General features: G+C 37.3%; 2 protein-coding genes across 2 annotated transcripts in view; both read right to left on the reverse strand.

Annotated features, from left to right (window-relative positions):
- LOC106141975 (uncharacterized) overlaps positions 1-2,159 on the reverse strand; it is a 33,684-nt gene extending 31,525 nt beyond the window's left edge. Inside the window, exon 1 of the mRNA XM_060947563.1 lies at positions 1,923-2,159. Within this exon, the coding sequence (XP_060803546.1) occupies positions 1,923-2,072 (150 nt within the window). The 5' untranslated portion in view covers positions 2,073-2,159. The remainder of the gene's footprint in view (positions 1-1,922) is intronic.
- Positions 2,160-2,786: 627 nt separating this feature from the next.
- On the reverse strand, positions 2,787-18,009 carry LOC106141146 (mitochondrial uncoupling protein Bmcp). Its single transcript, XM_060954778.1, has 7 exons — positions 17,715-18,009; positions 16,916-17,063; positions 9,476-9,680; positions 8,475-8,732; positions 7,299-7,388; positions 6,504-6,694; positions 2,787-5,269 (listed from the first exon to the last, which is right to left on the reverse strand). Exons 1-6 carry the CDS (start codon positions 17,776-17,778, stop codon positions 6,575-6,577), a joined length of 885 nt encoding a protein of 294 aa, XP_060810761.1. The 5' UTR covers positions 17,779-18,009; the 3' UTR covers positions 2,787-5,269; positions 6,504-6,574.
- Positions 18,010-18,172: the final 163 nt, after the last annotated feature.

Genomic DNA, 18,172 nt, shown 5'->3' on the forward strand with positions numbered 1-18,172 from the left:
CACGCTGTTCCTTATCCGGTCACTCAATTTCACACCCAACATACTCCTTAACGCTCTCATTTCCACTGCATTTATTTTGCTTTCGTGCTTCTTTTGCCATACCCAACTTTCACTCCCATACATTAATGTCGGGACCAACACGCCCCTGTGCACAGCCAGTCGAGCCTTTTTGGATAGTTTCTGACTGCTCATAAAGGCATGCAAAGCTCCATTCACCATGTTCCCCGCGTTCACTCTCCTTTCAATATCACTATCACACTTGCCATCTGATGTAAACTTTGATCCTAGATATACAAACTCTTTCACTTGCTCAACTTTTTCTCCTCCAATCAAAATATTACATGCTGTCATTTCTTTCTCCATTTCAAAAACCAGTGTTTTAGTTTTACTTACGTTCACTTTCATTCCTTTCTCTTTTAAAGCTTCATGCATACAGTTTACCATCTCCTGTAACTCCTCCGCTGATGACGCCAGTATAACCTGATCGTCGGCATAGAGCAGACATTTGACGAGTAATTCATTCATCCTTAATCCACTTTCAGACTCTTTCAAATCTGTCAAACAACTATCCATAAATAGGCTGAACAGCCACGGTGACGCAACACATCCCTGCCTAACACCTTTCTCAATCTTAAACCACTCAGTGTGCGCTCCGTTTATCCTGACACAAGCACTCGAATCCTCATATAAGGATTTCAGTGCTCGTATCAAGAGACTGCTCACCCCATGCATAGAAAGTGCTGACCACAATTCATTCCTCTCAACTCTGTCATAGGCCTTTTCCAAATCCACGAATGTGCAATAGACTTTTTGACTCTTGGCCAAAAACTTTTCGGCTATGCACCGCAAAGAAAAGACCTGATCAGTACATCCCATTCCCTTTCGAAATCCCGCTTGAGCATCCCATATTTTGTCATCAGTATACATACATATAATCACGTCTATGTCCCTTGCGGGGTAGACAGAGCCAACAGTACTGAGCGGACTGATAGGTCACGTTCAGCTTTGGCTTTAAGATAGAATTGAGATTCGAAGTGACAGGTTGCTAGCTCATCGCCTAAAAAAGAATCTCAAGTTTGTAAGCCTATCCCTTAGTCGCCTTTTACGACATCCGTGGGAAAGAGATGGAGTGGTCCTATTCTTTTTGTATTGGTGCCGGGAACCACACGGCACCATTACAAACTGTGACAAAACATCTTATTTTACTGTCATTTCTTCTGAGACATTTATGATGCTTTTTTTTTAAAGCTAACTTATTAGCGAAGAAACATACAATTCTAATGCTTAACTACTGAAAAGTTACAGTTGTAATAGGTTGGCAAAGGTCAGAGGAGAGTTATACTCGTATAGCTTACTTGGCCCCACATCGCCCCATTGTCATTTACACTCAACACATTTACAAATTTGCTTTCCATACGTTTCTATATCTCAACTAGGAGACAGCGCTTTGGTCTGGGCACCAGGCTTAGCAGATGCAGGGACAGAAAGTACTAGAATGGCGACCACATGCCGGCAAACGCAACATAAAACTACCCGCTATGCCAAAGCAACCTTAGAAACCACTGAATGTGTTAAACTGTCACGAGTACATAGGCCCAATACAAACCGGTTTAATTTTAAATCTTTGACCTATACTGAAGGGATCTACATACAGCTATGATAATACATACATACATACATACAATCACGTCTATATCCCTTGCGGGGTAGACAGTTCAGCTATTTGGCTTTAAGATAGAATTGAGATTCAAATAGTGACAGGTTGCTAGCCCATCGCCTAAAAAAGAATCTCAAGTATGTAAGCCCATCCCTTAGTCGCCTTTTACGACATCCGTGGGAAAGAGATGGAGTGGTCCCATTCTTTTTTGTATTGGTGCCGGGAACCACACGGCACATGATAATCATGAACTAAAACACAATACCTGCAGTTTGTCGCAGCCCCCGCGCCTCTCCAGCAACGCCATCATCTCCTCGTACTGCCTCTGCACGTCTGTGAGCACGCTCAGGTCGGAACCCGCTTTGCAGACACAAGGGTCCCTCTCCGCTTCACACTCCACCACATTCGCATCCATTTGGCGCTCAGAGTAGAATTAATACTGGGTAGAATTACTATTTCATTGCAATGTTGAAATTGGAAATTTTACGCTTATTTTGTTAGTGTCTTCTGTTTGACACGCTTTGGTGATGAACTGTCAATGGTGATTCCAGTTTTTTTTTTAAATAACTTAACCGCAAAAAGGTTATTTATCTGCTATAAAAAAAAACTTTAAAATAGCTGAAGCGATATACCTATGGCTGAAGATGAACATAGTAAGATTTTTTTTTTACTTCATTGTACGACACATTATGATCAGCGGCTGTATGTAGTTTCGGTATGTATTTAAACTTATTTTCCCAATTGAAAATGAGGACTTTATTACATTTTATATGGTTACATGAGCCGATTCATGGGAAGATTATATATAGATTCATGGGAAGATTATATATAGATTCATGGGAAGATTATATATAGATTTATGGGAAGATTATAGATAGATTAAGAATTCCGAGCACACGTTATTTTCGAAAAACTGAAACACCGAAAAATATTTCATTACGACAAAATAACTATGGTTCAAAAAAAATTAGGTTCCTGGTTCATTAAATAATTATTTGCAGGGACGACACAATTTATTTAATTTTAGCTTACAATTCTTTTTTATTATTAAAAGTCTGTCATTTTCTCATACATATGGTGACCGTTCTCTCTCTCAGATTTAGTCAATTAAGGGTCGACTTAATAATTAAAATAAAAAAACTAAATTAGCTATACAACGTTTATTGATCAACAAATTATAATCATAACTCAGGAAGTCAACACTATCACTACAATTTCACAGTCGCATGAGATTTTTGTCACAAGCACTGACTTCAGTCAGAAATAACAAAATTAATATTTCAGATTCCAAGTTCGCTTTAAATTAAGTAATAATATTTATTATAATACAATTAACAAGTAATACGGGTCGTGTAGCACAGGAATTATATGTTATTAAAAAGAAGTAATTCTTAACTACATTTATACAGTGTGGTAGATTTATACAGAGTGGAACAATACACTTTATGTTGCGCGCCATCTATTTTAATCAATGAATAACATTAAAAAGCACCTTGATGTGCTGTTTTGGCAATAGTTCTTGTTATTTTAAATATTATTCAATGATTTCGATAAAGTACGAATATACTATTTTTACAATATAGATATATCTCACTCCAAACAATTACATTTATTAGGTACACATTACTATGCACTTAGTATAGCTTTTATTTCTATGGTGAAATACCGCCATAACCCCTTAGCAGTCCCACTAAGTGAAGTTTGTCCAGTTAGCCAGCCGTACAATTCTACTTATGTGGTCAATAACACATTAGTAGAATTTCAAGGTAAAGTAAATGCGAAGACTTGTATTTTGGATCTTAAGACATTTACTTTTATGATACAAAATATAACTATTGATACAAGAGTGTCACGAAACATTTGCTAAAATAATTTTAACCAATTCTTACTGAGAAATACATATTTTCACTTGAACTTAGCATTTACTTCCAATTTAAAAGAAACTGTTTAACAAACGAGTACAACATAATCACTTATATAAGTTAAACCGATTTACATGCGCAGACGTCTAAGTTTAAGCGCGAAAATATTTAAGCCAATCACAGCGCTGCATTAAAACCCGCGAACTGAACTGTCTGCTAACGTGCGAGATAGCACATTTTGTTTTTGTATTTTAAGTTCAATATACTTGCAATAAAGTCGTTATTATTTTGAGTTATTCGTTCGTCGTCGAATATAGCCGTGATGACTTATAAACGTGGTAGTACATTATAAAGTAACCACACTTTAATCTCTACTGATATATATATATATATTAAGTTTATATTAAGTTTATAGACAGACAGACGACAATAACAATTAGTTTTATACTTGTAGCGATAGGTAGCGGTTTATTTCATAAGCTCCTTCCTTTTAACATCCATCACCTCATAAAACACCTCGTATAATTTACAACACCACAATCCTGTATACCTAAGCATTAGATACCTATATAAGTAAATGCAATGGAAAATGTCAATTTTATTTTTATCTCATATAAAGAAATTGAAATTTGCATGGTTTCCTGGTGTGGAAGGGAGAGATTACATCTCTCCACTCGCCACGATACCAGTACATTAAAAGGAAGTAAATGAGAAATAAATATATAGTTATAATAAACACTTATATATATAACCAGGACTAAAGCCAGGAGGAAGAAGACTTATATAGATAAGTTCTCATTTGAATACAAATCAAATAAAAATACAAAAAGTTAGTAAACCTTAGACAATTATCTTTAAGACATTGCTTACAAACACACTCCATAGGTACATTTAGCTAATAACAATAATATGAACACTACGAGTTAATACCTGCTTTGGTAATATTTTAGAACTATGAATTAGATTCATTAGTTCGTACTTATAATAATCTAGCTGTGCCCGCGACTTCGTCCGCGTGGAATAGTTATTTTGGACATCATTGAAGCCCTCAAGGTTGAATAATTTTCCCCGATTTTTTTCACATTCTCCATTATTTCTTGGCTTCTAATAGTTGCAGCGTGATATTATATAGCCTTAAGGCTTCCTCGATAGGTCTATTCAATACAAAAAGAATTGTTCAATTCGAACCAGCAGTTCCTGAGATTAGCGCGTTCAAACAAATGAACAAACAAACAAACCCTTTAACTTTATTATATTAGTATAGATTGCGCTACTACTTACATTTACGAAATTTCACTATAGTTGAGACCCCGAAATTAGGAACACTAGTTTATATACTTAAAACAAAATCAATAGAAAAAATACATATATACACACAATACTTGGTATGATTCATTGATTCTTAGACACATCGTTATGCTTTTAGCATCGAGTCCGTTTATATACACTTAGTCCGCTATAGAATTGTATTTCTTACAATTGAAATAAATCTACATAGTTCTTTTATTACGCACGCTCATTTCTTGTACATATATATTTTTAAACACTTGACACAATCTGTATTTTATATTCTATGAGCGTAAAAAGTTAATGCATACAGCATTAAGTTAAACTTTTGTTTTAAGGCTAAAAAATAGGTTTAAATAAATAAAATAAATTAGTCAAACTAGTGTTCGTAATTCTGGACTATTCCTGTCTCACATTCCTCACGATCTCGGCTCAAGCTAGTTGACTATTCCCAGTGGTCGCTCTGAAAACATATAATCAAATATATCATACAAACATACATACATATAGTCACATATATATCCTTGGCAGGGTAGACAAAGCCAATACTCATGAAAAAACTAATAGGACACATTCGGCTTGATGAAAGAATTGGAATCCAAATAGTGACATGTTGCTAGCCCATCGCCTTACTGCAAAATCGCAATTTAAAAGCCTGGTCCTTAGTCGCCTGTTACGACATCCATGGGAAAGAGATGGAGTGGTCCTATGCTTTTTTCTATACATGCCGAGAACCATACGGCAAATCAAATAATTTACTTATAAGTTACTTTCTAAACGTTGATTGGTAGAGAATGCTATAAGCATTAAATTCACCTGTTTAATTTTTAATGTGCCGTGTAATTTTTCGACACATCAGAATAGAACCACTCCATATATTTCCCATGGATTGGAATCATAAATTCATTCAAATTACAATGTCTATGGCAGCGGAAAATAACAAAAACCGCTAGTTCATTAATTTTCAAGGAAGTTTATAAAGTTCTAGAGGCCGCCCGCGACTTCGTCCGCGCGGAATCATTCCCGTGGGGACTCCGGGATAAAAATATGTAGCCTATATGTTTTTCTGGGTTTTCAGCTACCTACATACCAAAATTCATCGTAGTCGGTTCAGTAGTTTTTACGTGAAAAAGTAACAAACATCCATACTGACATCCTGACATACTCACAAACTTTCGCATTAATAAAATTATTAGGATTTAGGAGGTTCATAAATTTCTTAGGAAGTTTATGAACTTTCATAAGATTCTAAACGAGTGATGAATTTTATAATTTTATGTCCACATACATACATACATATAATCACGTCTATATCCCTTGCGAGGTAGACAAAGCCAACAACCTTAAAAAGACTGATAGGCCACGTTCAGCTGACCGGCTTAATGATAGAATTGAGATTCAAATAGTGACAGGTTGTTAGCCCATCGCCTAAAAGAAGAATCCCAAGTTAATAAGTCTATCCTTTAGTCGCCTTTTACGACATCAATGGGAACGAGATGGAGCGGTCCCATTCCTTTTTTTATTTATTGGTGAAACCGGGAACCACACGGCATTTTTGCGTTCACATTTTTGCTATTCTGTTTTTTATTGGTACACCACACGGCACTTTTGCGTCCACATTTTCAAATTTGCCGCTGTAGTTTTTGTCCCAATGACAGATAAGTACATACTATATAACAATTCATATATGCACTTACCTCGACGATAGAGTCTCCCGACTCCTCCCCCCCCCCCAACCCCCACCTCCCCCCTGCCGGCCGGAAGCGGTTCAGTGCAGCTGCTTGAGCTGCTCGTACGTGAGGAAGAAGATGACGTTCCACGGGCCCATGCGCAGCCACGTCGGCACGAAGCCCTTGTACAGCGCCAGGAAGCCCTCGTTGCGGACCGTCTGCGTAAGCGCATAAAAATATATTAATAAATTCATTCATTCATTATAATCACGTCTGTATCCCTTGCGGGGTAGACGGAGCCAACAGTCTTGAAAGACTAAATGACCACTTTCAGCTATTTGGCTTAATGATAGAATTGAGATTCAAATAGTGACAGGTTGCTAGCACATCGCCTAAAAGAAGTAAACCAAGTTTATAAGTCTATCCCTTAGTCGCTTTTGACTACATCCATGGGAGAAGTGATGGAGGGGTCCTATTATTTTTTCTATTCGTGCCGAGAACCACACGGAAATATTATATTAATAAATGCTGAAGATATATGCTTCATCATCATCTTTATGGCTTAGTCATATACCTAAACCAATTGACTGACGCTTTCAAGTAACACTTAGCAAAACATAATTATATACATATAATCACGTTTATATCCCTTACGGGGTAGACACGGCCAGCAGTCCTGAAAAGACTGACGGGCCACGTTCAGCTGTTAGGCTTACTGATAGAAATGAGAATCAAATATGTAGGACTCTTATCTATACTACAAGCTTCTAGAAATTTAACTACAGTATAAAATCTTATAGCGACAATGTTTATGAGACATACCTGTAGAAAACAGTCTACGGTTCCTCTGTATATCCTCTCGTTAGGTCTGTGCACGTGGTCCTTCACCTTTCTTTGGTTCATTAGCCGAGTCTGAAACGGACACCATCAAATATAAGAAAATTCCTCTTTTCAGAAAATCCTAATGTACCGTTACGGTCGCGATGTGAGAAACATAAATATGGTGTAATGAATATGACGCAGCTCGTGACATTGACTATTGCTAGAAGAATGCGAAGTAATTCTCTCTTGCGTTACAGCGTAATCCTGGCTTTCTCAGGAGTTTATTTGAAAGATTTGAAGTTTTTGGTCGTCAAGAGTGAGGAGGAAGTGCCACTTGCAATCTTGTTGTACGAGAAACCCCTTGTTTCAATATGAGAAATCTCTTATTTCAATATGAGAAACCTCATTACGATATGAGAAACATGAGAAACGTATCATACCATTATGAAAAACCTGTAATTTTGATATGAGAAACTTCCAATGTCGTGGCTATATTATGTTATAAAGGACGAGGACTCATTCGGATGTCGTCCAAAGGCGTACTAGCCACGGCGCTGTCTTAATTCGCGAGCAAGCTAGACGCGAAGTGATCGCTTGGGTAAAGCATAATAACACAAAGATTAAGGACGTCTGGGTAAAGGGTCAGGTCAAAAGTACCCGAGACCGCCGAGCTTGCATGAATAGAATTATGAATGTGGATGAAGCGAAGGCAGTATGCAGAGATCGTGGCAAGCGGAAAGAGGTAGTCTCTGCCTACGCCTCCGAGAAAGAGGCGTGATTTTATGTATGTATGTACATATGTAACACAAAGAACGGCCTAGCCACGGCGCTGCCTTAATTCTCAAGCAAGCTAGTTGCGAAGTGATTGGTTGGTGTTTCCAAGAGTGGCCGTCTCACTCGGGTATACCATAACACAAAGCACTGACTCGGACGACGTCCAGCAGCGTACTAGCCACGGCGCTGCCTTTATACGCGAGCAAGCTAAACTCGAAGTGATCGGTTGGTCCCACACGGGCAGTTCCTAGGGTATACCACAACACAAAGCACTAACCCGGACGACGTCGAGCGGCGTGCTAGCCACGGCGCTGCTTTAATTCGCGAGCAAGCTAAACACGAAGTGATCGGTTGGTCCCACACGGGCAGTTCCTAGGGTATACCACAACACAAAGAACTGACCCGGACGACGTCGAGCGGCGTGCTGGCCACGGCGCTGCCGAGGCTGGCCAGCAGGCTGGACGCCAGGTGGTTGGCGGGCGAGTCGGCCAGCGCGGGCGCCAGGCGCCGCTTGCAGGCGTCGTAGGCGGGCAGCTCGGCGGCCGCGATCACGGCGGCGCGCTGCGACGTGGGCGCCACGCCGCGCCACAGCCCGCGCGCGCCCTCCACGCGGTACATGTCGATGAAACAACGCACCAGGTTGCGTTTCTCATTGCCCATCTTTAAGTAAAAAAGTTATTTCATTTATAATACTTGCCGCGTGGTTCCCGGCACCAATACAAAAAAGAATGGGACCACTCTATCTCTTTCCCATGGATGTAGTAAAAGGCGACTAAGGGATAGACTTACATACTTGGGATTCTTTTTTAGGCGATGGGCTAGCAACCTGTCACTATTTGAATCTCAATTCTATCTTAAAGCCAAATAACTGAACGTGGCCTATCAGTCTTTACAAGACTGTTGGCTCTGTCTACCCCGCAAGGGATATAGACGTGATGATATGTATGTATATGTATGTATAATACTTACGTGAAAGATTAATGAGCGTTGATATGTTCTGTTTAAACTACTGTAAGTACATATATTTGGATGTTCAAAAAGGTTCTCTGATGGTCGTTTGTCCAACGAACAGTTCTACGACAAACTTTTACTAATCGAGAGATTAGCCTTCAAGACTTTTTATCTATTCAAGATGCGTGGACAGAAACATAGTAGTATATGCTGACAAATGAGTCATAGACCCAACTGATTTGCGAGTTTTAAACTCCCTTTGGCTAAACCAAACCAAAGCTCATTTATAATCCAAATATTCTTTGCTAGTTAATGCCTACGATATTATATCTCATTCAGGTCATTCACCTGATGTTTGCCTCAATTGAACCTTTAACTCTCTGGGCTCCCCCAGGATACGATCGTAACATCTGAAGCCAAGAAATTAACAGCAAATCATTTCTTCATCATACCTGCATCCGAACTTTGAGCACATCAGTAGGATTTGCGATAGCGCTGGACAGACCGCCGGACAACGCCGCGCAGAAGGTGTTCGTGAGCAAATGCTCCTTGGCGCCGCCGTCAGCGCGGTACTTGCCCAGGATGTCCTTCAGCGAGTAGTAGGTGCCGAACTTTATGGTCCCGTATGTGGCTTGTCGGAGTACCGCCGGCCAGATTCTGGAAAGATGGATACAAATTTATGCTCGTTTCTTCCAATGATAGGTAGTTAGATATTTTCTTTGGGTTAAAGAAATTATATTGTACGGCCTCTGTGGTTTGTTTGTGGCACTGGAGGTCCCGCGTTCGGATCCCGGCCAGGGCATGGTGAGAAACGAACTTTCCCTGATTGGCCTGGGTTTTGGACGTTTATCTATATAAGTACTTATTATAAAATATAGTATCATTGAGTATCACGTAAAGTCTCGAACTTTGAGACTAACTCAATCTGTGTAATTCGTCCCGTATATATTTTATATATTAGTTACAATAAAAGTTGAAAAAAAAAAAAATATTGTTTGCTTTTGAAATTTTTCTTATTTAATCCTATCACCAGTGTCGGCTTAAGACAGGTTAACAATAGTGTGAAATCGTTTCTATAGTGCCCCCTCACAAGTACCAGTTGTACATTTACGATTTATTGGAGCAGGAGTTAAAAATGATAACAGAATCGAGAAATGCACTCTTCACTCAGACAAAATACCTACAATGTGATTATTTAAGAAAACAAATCTAAAAACAATACCTACTACACACACATGACTGATAAAACAAAAGATAAGAATCGTACATCCAATTCTGTATGAAATCTATGACATACTGACAGACCACAAAGAGGGCATTATATATAGATAATAAGAGGTGGTCGACCTTCATTGCCTTGCTAAAACATTTCGGACTATTGAACCTAGCCAATAGTCGGATACTTTAAGATAACCAGACCTTTTATTGATGCCGAAAAAATAAAATCCTGAGGTTAGGATAACAGATTATCAGTCTTCAGGATCATTTGGCGATGACATGCTGGGCTGACAACGCTTTGTCAGTCCAAACAGTCCAACATCTTATAGTAGGATTCAAAAGAGGCAAATGACCACACTATTGCAGTTTTATTTTTGGGTAAATTGTAGTTTGTTCCGCCGCTTCTTCTACACATGCGCTTTGAAAGCGGTAGTAGTTATAATTAGATTTAAGTTATGTGACGTCAATAAGTGATACCTTGTATCCAATTTTGAAAATAAATCTATTCTATTCTATTCTATTCTATTCTAAGTGTAAAACAGCGTGCCGTATGGTTACCGGTACCAATACAAAAAGAATGGGACATACCACATCTTTCCCATGGATGTCGTAAAAGGCGACTAAGGGATAGGCTTTACAAACTTAGGAATCTTTTTTTTAGGCGGTGGGCTAACAACCTGTCACTATTTGAATCTCAATTCTATCATTGGGCCGAGTAGCTGAGCGTGGCCTATCAGTCATTTCAGGACTATTGGCTGTCTACCCAAGTGATAAGGGTAAAACAGCGAAAAACGACATTATATCAAAATTAACTGGTGAACGAAATATAAGGTCAACCGCGTGTTCTACATTGGCATTGAGGTTATACAATATAACTTATACTGTAAATCATAATGGCATTCACTAATCAATACCAAAGAATTATCGTGCGGTATACGGAGACATCACTACCATCCGTGTAAAAATATGAGACAAAAGTGCGGTACATTACGCAATACTTATAACTTTTACATACATACATACATGGTCATGTCTATATCCCTAGTGGGGTAGACAGAGCCAACAGTCTTGAATAGACTGATAGGCTATACGATAACGATATAATTGAAATGCAAATAGTGACAGGTTGCTAGCCTAAAATAGAATCCCAAGTTTGTAAGCATACTATCCTTTAGTCGCCTTTTACGACATTTATAGGAAAGAGATTGGGGTGGTCCAATTCTTTTTTGTACTGTTGCCGGGAACCACACGACATATAATGGAAATTCAGCATTATTTGAGCATGAGTGTACCACATTGTCTTCCTTCCTATTAAGATAAGAGCTTCATTTGCTCAATTTTAATTAAATAAATAGTATACCTTTCAGTCATGACTACGAGAATTTGATAATTTTGAAGTCAAACTAAACACTAAAACCATAAGAATTAAGTCCTTATTAGTTTATTGAGTAATCGTATTTGTTTTCGCGAGAAACCCCCGAGGTCGAAAGATCAGGTGCCTCTGTTACGCCACACATGACTGTCTATACACTGAAATTACATTTTGTACTGTCTTTGCTTATAACTCCTGATAACAAAGAGCAGTTTTATGGTTTTGAAGTTTCTATACTATAAACATGCCTATGTCCTAAACCTCTAATCTATACTAATATAATAAAGCTGAAAAGTTTGTTTGTTTGAACGCGCTAATCTCAGGTACTATTGGTTCGAATCGAAAAATTATTTTTGCGTTGAATTTTTCGATTCGAACCAGTAGTTCGTGAGATAAGCGCGTTCAAACAAACAATAAACTCTTCAGCTTTATAATATCAGTGTAGACAAAATTTATCGAGGAAAGCTTTAGGCTATATATAACATCACGTTGCAACTAGTTATTCATCCTTGAGGGCTTCAATAATGCCCAAAATAACTATTCCACGCGGACGAAGTCGCGGGCTCAGCTAGTTAGATTATGTTGGATAATCAATAACAAGTACTTAGATTGGCAGGAGGTATATCATCAGTTCAGAGCACTTAGATTTTTATTTGAATTCGGAATTCATACATTTTTCCTACTTATCAGTAACTTATTAAAACGCTTGTTTGCCGAATAAACACCTTCGTCTTTGTATCGCTTATCAATTTCGCCATTTCTATTCAATGTTATGTAACATTAAAGTCATATTTAACCATAAAACGATAACGAGGCCAGATAACCCAATGAGATGGGAAGCGTCACTCATTGCGAGGGTTGCCGCCTCTCTCCTTCCCTAGAAGGACATAATATATTTTTATTGCCATTAATTTACATAAACAACGAATACACAAAACATTTTTCCCGCTATAACTACATAAAATTTGCTAAATAAATCTGACTAAACGAAGTAAATAAATATTTTCGACTTGTCATAAAACTGCGTATTATTTTACTTCCTAATAGGCGTCTTTTTTTCCTTTTTTTTTCTTCAATGACAGACTTACAAAATATGGCATCCCTACTCGTCGCTCGTTGCCCAAACAACCACGCGGACATCTCGTGATGGTAATTCGGTTAATACCGGTTCATCACCACAATCTGGACTGCATTAACGCCATAACATACTCCGCGTGGCTTGCCAAAACGCCATTCGAATTTATCCACCTCAGTATATTATGTGGATAGGTGAATCTGGGAAATTCGGGATGTTAAATTCTTTTTTTTATACATACATATATATAATCATGTCTACATCATGTCTATATCCCTTGCGGGGTAGATAGATCCAACCTCCTTGAAAAGACTGAAATGCCACGTTCAGCTGTATGGCTTAATGATGGAATTAAGATTCAAGTAGTTACAGGTTGCTAGCCCGTCGCCTACAAAAAGAATCCCGAGGTTATTAGCCTATTCCTTAGTCGCCTTATTCGACATTCTGTGTGCCGGGAACCACACGGCTTTATATTATATCCAAGTGATTATATTAAGCTTTATATTATACCTAGTAAGTAAAGTTGATGTTAGCAGGTTGGAGGAAGAAGTCGCGGGCATCACCCAGAATTTCATAAGAAAAATAATCGGAAACAAGTGACAATAACGACGTCTTTTTTTAGTCCTAAGTTATCAGGTGGGTACCCTTGGAACAGATTTTTTTTCAAAATTGGATACAAGGTGTCACTTATTGACGTCACATCATTTAAATCTAATTATAACTAACTACTACCGCTTCCAAAGCGGATTCGTTATCATATTATTGCAAAAATGCTAATTTTATTTAACTCTTGGTGTTAATTTAGTTTTCTAAACAATAAAGAGTTACGGCCTCTGTGGCGCAGCGGTAGTACGCTTGTCTGTGACATGGGCGGTCCCGGGTTCGAATCCCGGTCAGGGCATGATGAGAAAAGAACTTTTTCTGATTGGCCTGGGTCTTGAATGTTTATCTATTATAAAATATAGTATCGTTGAATTAGTATCTCGTAATACAAGTCTCGAACTTACTTCGAGGCTAACTCAATCAGTGTAATTTGTCCCGTATATATATATTTATTTAATTATTCGTCTGCACCTCGCCCCGGCTTACTTCGCACATGACTTTTCTATCGAAGACCACAGCGATAAATACACAATATCTGATACATATGTAGCATCCTTTCCTATACGTAATTATTGTTCGCACCTTAAAATAATAATATTCAGTACTAAATGTGCCCTGTGACTTCGTCCACGTGAAATAGTTATTTTTGACATCATTGTAGCCCTCAAGGATGAATAATTTTCCCCGTTTTTTTTTTCAGATTTTCCATTATTTCTTTGCCCCTTTTAGTTGCAGCGTGATGTTATATAGCCTTAAAGCCTTCCTCGATAAATGGTCTATTCAACGCAAAAAGAATTTTTCAGATTAGTTAAACAAACAAAAAAACAAACTGTTCAGCTTTATAATATACTAGCGACCCGCCCGCGCGGGTGCAAAATTCGGAAAAAATGTATAATGTATTATACAATAAATAATACTTAGTACATTATTTTTATAAATCCTGTAAGGTTAAGCCTGCGTACGCAATGTAAGCGGCAAGAAATGTAAGAATTTACGACACCACATTAGAAACCCTGAAAATAACAGTATTTCTCCATTATTTAATAGATAATGATGATTATTATACATAAAAACCTTTCTCTTGAATCACTCTACCTGTTACAAAAAACCGCATCAAAATCCGTTGCGTAATTTTAAAGATTTAAGCATACAGACAAACAGACTAAAATAGCGACTTTGTTTTATACTATGTAGTGATTTGTTATATAGTTTTCAAACGAGACAGAAACGTGTACGTAGTCACGCGGGGGTCCCCACTAGGCGAGGAGAGCAACGTTTGATAATACTCGACCTATTATCTTTGCGGCACTGATAACAAACAATAGATTGATAACGATATTATAATGAAAGATTCCATCCAAACAAGGTTTTGTTTTTTATGATCCAGAGTTTACTCAAAAAGACTTTTGTAGGGATAGGCTTACAAACATGGGATTCTTTTTTAGGCGATGGGGTAGCAACCTGTCACTTTTTTAATCTCAATTCTATCGTTAAGCCAAATAGCTGAACGTGGACATTCGTCTTTTCAAGACTGTTGGCACTGTCTACCCCGCAAGGGATATAGACGTGACCATATGTATGTATGTATGTAGACTTATGTATTTGGTCCAAAGAACAATGGACAAAATGAAACATACATACATACACAAATCACGTCTCTTTCCCGGAGGGGTAGGTAGAGACTAAATCTTTCCACTAGCCACTACACTTCATACTTCTTTCGCTTTATCCACTCTCTTCATGAAAGCTCGTCGATTTCGGGTACAATTGACCTGACCTTTTACCAGAACAGCCTTTTGATCATTGGCAAAAGGATATAACAAAGTAATTGCACGATATCAGAAACATTACTCAAACGACATAGCGTGTATGCAAACGCGAAATGCGCATGAAAGTACAGATGCGTAATAAGGCTTTAGAATCCCGTGGAATACAGAAATCTTCATTTCAAGATAGAAGAAGATAATTTTTTCAGGGCATAGTCAAGCAGGCAAACTAATCGACCGTAAACCTTCTCCCGGCATGAAGTTTAGTCACTTTTCTTCAGTGACTTAATAGCATGATTTTTTATTTGGATAGCTATAATAAAATTAAGTGCAAGACGTAATTAAATAAGAAATTGCCATGTGGTTTCCGCCACTGTAGAATAGAACCACTCCTTTTCCCCATGGATATCGTAAAAGGCGACTAAGGGATAAGCTTTTTAACTTTGAATTCCTCTTGTAGGCGATGAGCTAGCAACCTCTCACTATTTGAATCTCAATTCCGTAAAAAAGCAATCAGCTGTCATGGCCTTTCAGTCTTTTCAAGGCTGTTGGCTCTGTCTTCCCCGCAAGGAATATAGACATGACTACATGTATGCAATTATGTTTATTTGAAAAAGCAATCGACTTGAAAAATACAAATTACGACGACAGAGCGAAGAGATAATAAAAATAATATGATTCTTTGTTTATATTAAATTACATCAATTCCTAGTGTTCATATATATATGTAGGTACTTTCAACGCGCGAGTCAACAGACATTTGTGAAAAACAACAATATTTACGACATCAAAACAATGGCGTATTTTGCTGCGTATGAGTTGCGTAGATACGTAAATAGAAGGACATGGACAGCGCCCTCGGACGCAGAGCCAAACTTACGCATCTATACTAATATTATAAAGCTGAAGAGTTTGTTTGTTTGTTTGAACGCGCTAATCTCAGGAACTACTAATTCATTAAAAAAATATTTTTGCGTTGAATAGACCATTTATCGAGATAGGCTTTAAGACTATATAACATCACGCTGCAACTTCAAGGAGCAAATAAATAATGGAAAATGTGAAAAAAAACAGGGAAAATTATTCATCCTTGAGGGCTTCAATGATGCCCAAAATAACTATTCCAACCGGACGAAGTCGCGGGCACAGCAAGTCATTAATATTTTTGGATGAACTTAGTTTATTTAATTACTAGATTTCGTACGCCAAATCTCCATTAAAGTTGAACTTATTTATTCACCCATTTTGAAAACTGTGGGCTCTTTCCACCGCATAATAGATAAAGACGTGATTATATGTATATGTAAGTATGTGTGTTTAATAGTCAATTATTTAATAGTAGCAACAAGATTGTTACATAAGTTTAGTATGGCAAATATTTTATGATAATTTGTATTATCTGAGCAATTAAAATCATGTGAGTAGCATTATGAAATAACCTAATGGTATGAAATATTCTATTAACTATTTTTGAGAATATTTTTGTGGATATTTTGCTTGGAAACAGATATTTAATAAATTGTATTATATTAAGTTTAAGAATAAAACAACTACTGGTTTGAAATGGAAAATTCATTTTGCATTGAATAGAACATTTATCGAGGAAGGCTATATAACATCACACTGCAACTATAAGGAACAAAGAAATAATGGAAAATGTTAAAAAAACAGGGAGAATTATTCATCCTTGAAGGCTTCAATGATGCCTATAATAACTATTTCATGCGCACAAAGTCGCAGGCACAGCTAGTATGAAATAAACAGGTACCATGTTTACATGAAGTGATTTTAGAGTTGTAGGGACACAGATAAAGAGTTATTTTTTTAGTTACATATATGTAGTATCACACGAACTCACCCACAGTACAAAGCTTTGATTCCTTCCTGCTGTGAAGTCTTCACAAAACAATCCACCATGCCAGTGTAGCGCAGGGTCACATGGCGAGGGTCAATCTTCTGACCTTGGATTTGGAGACGAGTCTTAGTTGTGTCTATAGGGAACGTGCCTGCAAAGACGTTCACAGCAGTTGTACAATCAGGGGCCAACCCAGTCGATATAAACCAATGTCATTGCTTAGATCTGCTTCAAAGTGTACATACAGTTCTTGTTTTTTTTTTTTTTAATAGATCAATTTAAGCCATGGCAGAAGGATGGACTGACATGAAGAGTAATATTTTATCAACTTATGTATTAGAACATTATAAATATTTACAATAATAATAAATAAGCACCTATTAACAGATAAATATAAATTGTGCAATACTAGGTTTAAACAATTCTAATTAGATTTAAAATTATAATGTGATACTAAGTAGGTACCTTTATGTATAAGTTTGTATGTCTACTAATACATAAAAATGTTTGCAACACCCGAAAGGGTAAATATGAAGATCTGTTATACATTATATTTAAGACCTTGTTGTACTCATATTATGCAAATAAAAGTTTGAATTTGAATTTGAACCTATAGAATTAAATCAAGAGAAATTTGTATAGTAGCGCTGCTAAATATCTCATTAATTTATTCCAGGATTACGTTGCGTGTAGCATGGAGAGTAGTTTAATATACTTATTTAAGGCCTTAAAATAGTAGAGGTATACATTTTATAGGTTAGAAATTGCACCGAAATTGAAATATAGGAAGAAATTGTCTTACCAAATTCTGCAACTATTGACGCTAAGCCGCCGTAAATAAACGGTCTCCAATCTCTATCTCCCATTACATATGCACGGTTAGAACTTTAAAATTTATAAAATTACGTTTTTCAATGTTGGAATCAACCAATGGAAGAAAAATGATCTAAAGGCTATCCAAATACTAACACTGTAAAAAATTACGAATACTTTACACCGACAGTTGTTAATTTAATAGAGTTAGTTAAAATCAAAAAAAAACATTTATAACGATCGTACGTAATTTCTCAATAATCCCAAAAAAACACACCGCTCCAGACAGCTGCTGGAGATATCACTGATTTTTTTTATAGTTAATTTTTTTATGCTCCTTGTAATGTGATTAGGAATGGATACTAGCGCATTTGCCTACCTATTTTGTATGCTCAGTGCTATTTGCCTATGCCTATACTAGTCGGTCGTTCAATAACTAAAATGTCA

The sequence above is a fragment of the Amyelois transitella genome, chromosome 2 (assembly GCF_032362555.1).
Source record: "Amyelois transitella isolate CPQ chromosome 2, ilAmyTran1.1, whole genome shotgun sequence".
Taxonomy (NCBI): Eukaryota; Metazoa; Arthropoda; class Insecta; order Lepidoptera; family Pyralidae; genus Amyelois; species Amyelois transitella.

What these genes read in the sequence shown, in the direction of transcription:
- LOC106141146 (XM_060954778.1), bottom strand. Translation starts at nt 17,778, where the DNA reads ATGGGAGATAGAGATTGGAGACCGTTTATTTACGGCGGCTTAGCGTCA. An exon ending in ATCAAAGCTTTGTACTGTGG is followed by an intron (nt 9,681 to 16,915) that starts GTGAGTTCGTGT and finishes CCATCTTTCCAG; the next exon opens with AATCTGGCCGGCGGTACTCC. An exon ending in CCGTAGACTGTTTTCTACAG is followed by an intron (nt 6,695 to 7,298) that starts GTATGTCTCATA and finishes GCGCTTACGCAG; the next exon opens with ACGGTCCGCAACGAGGGCTT.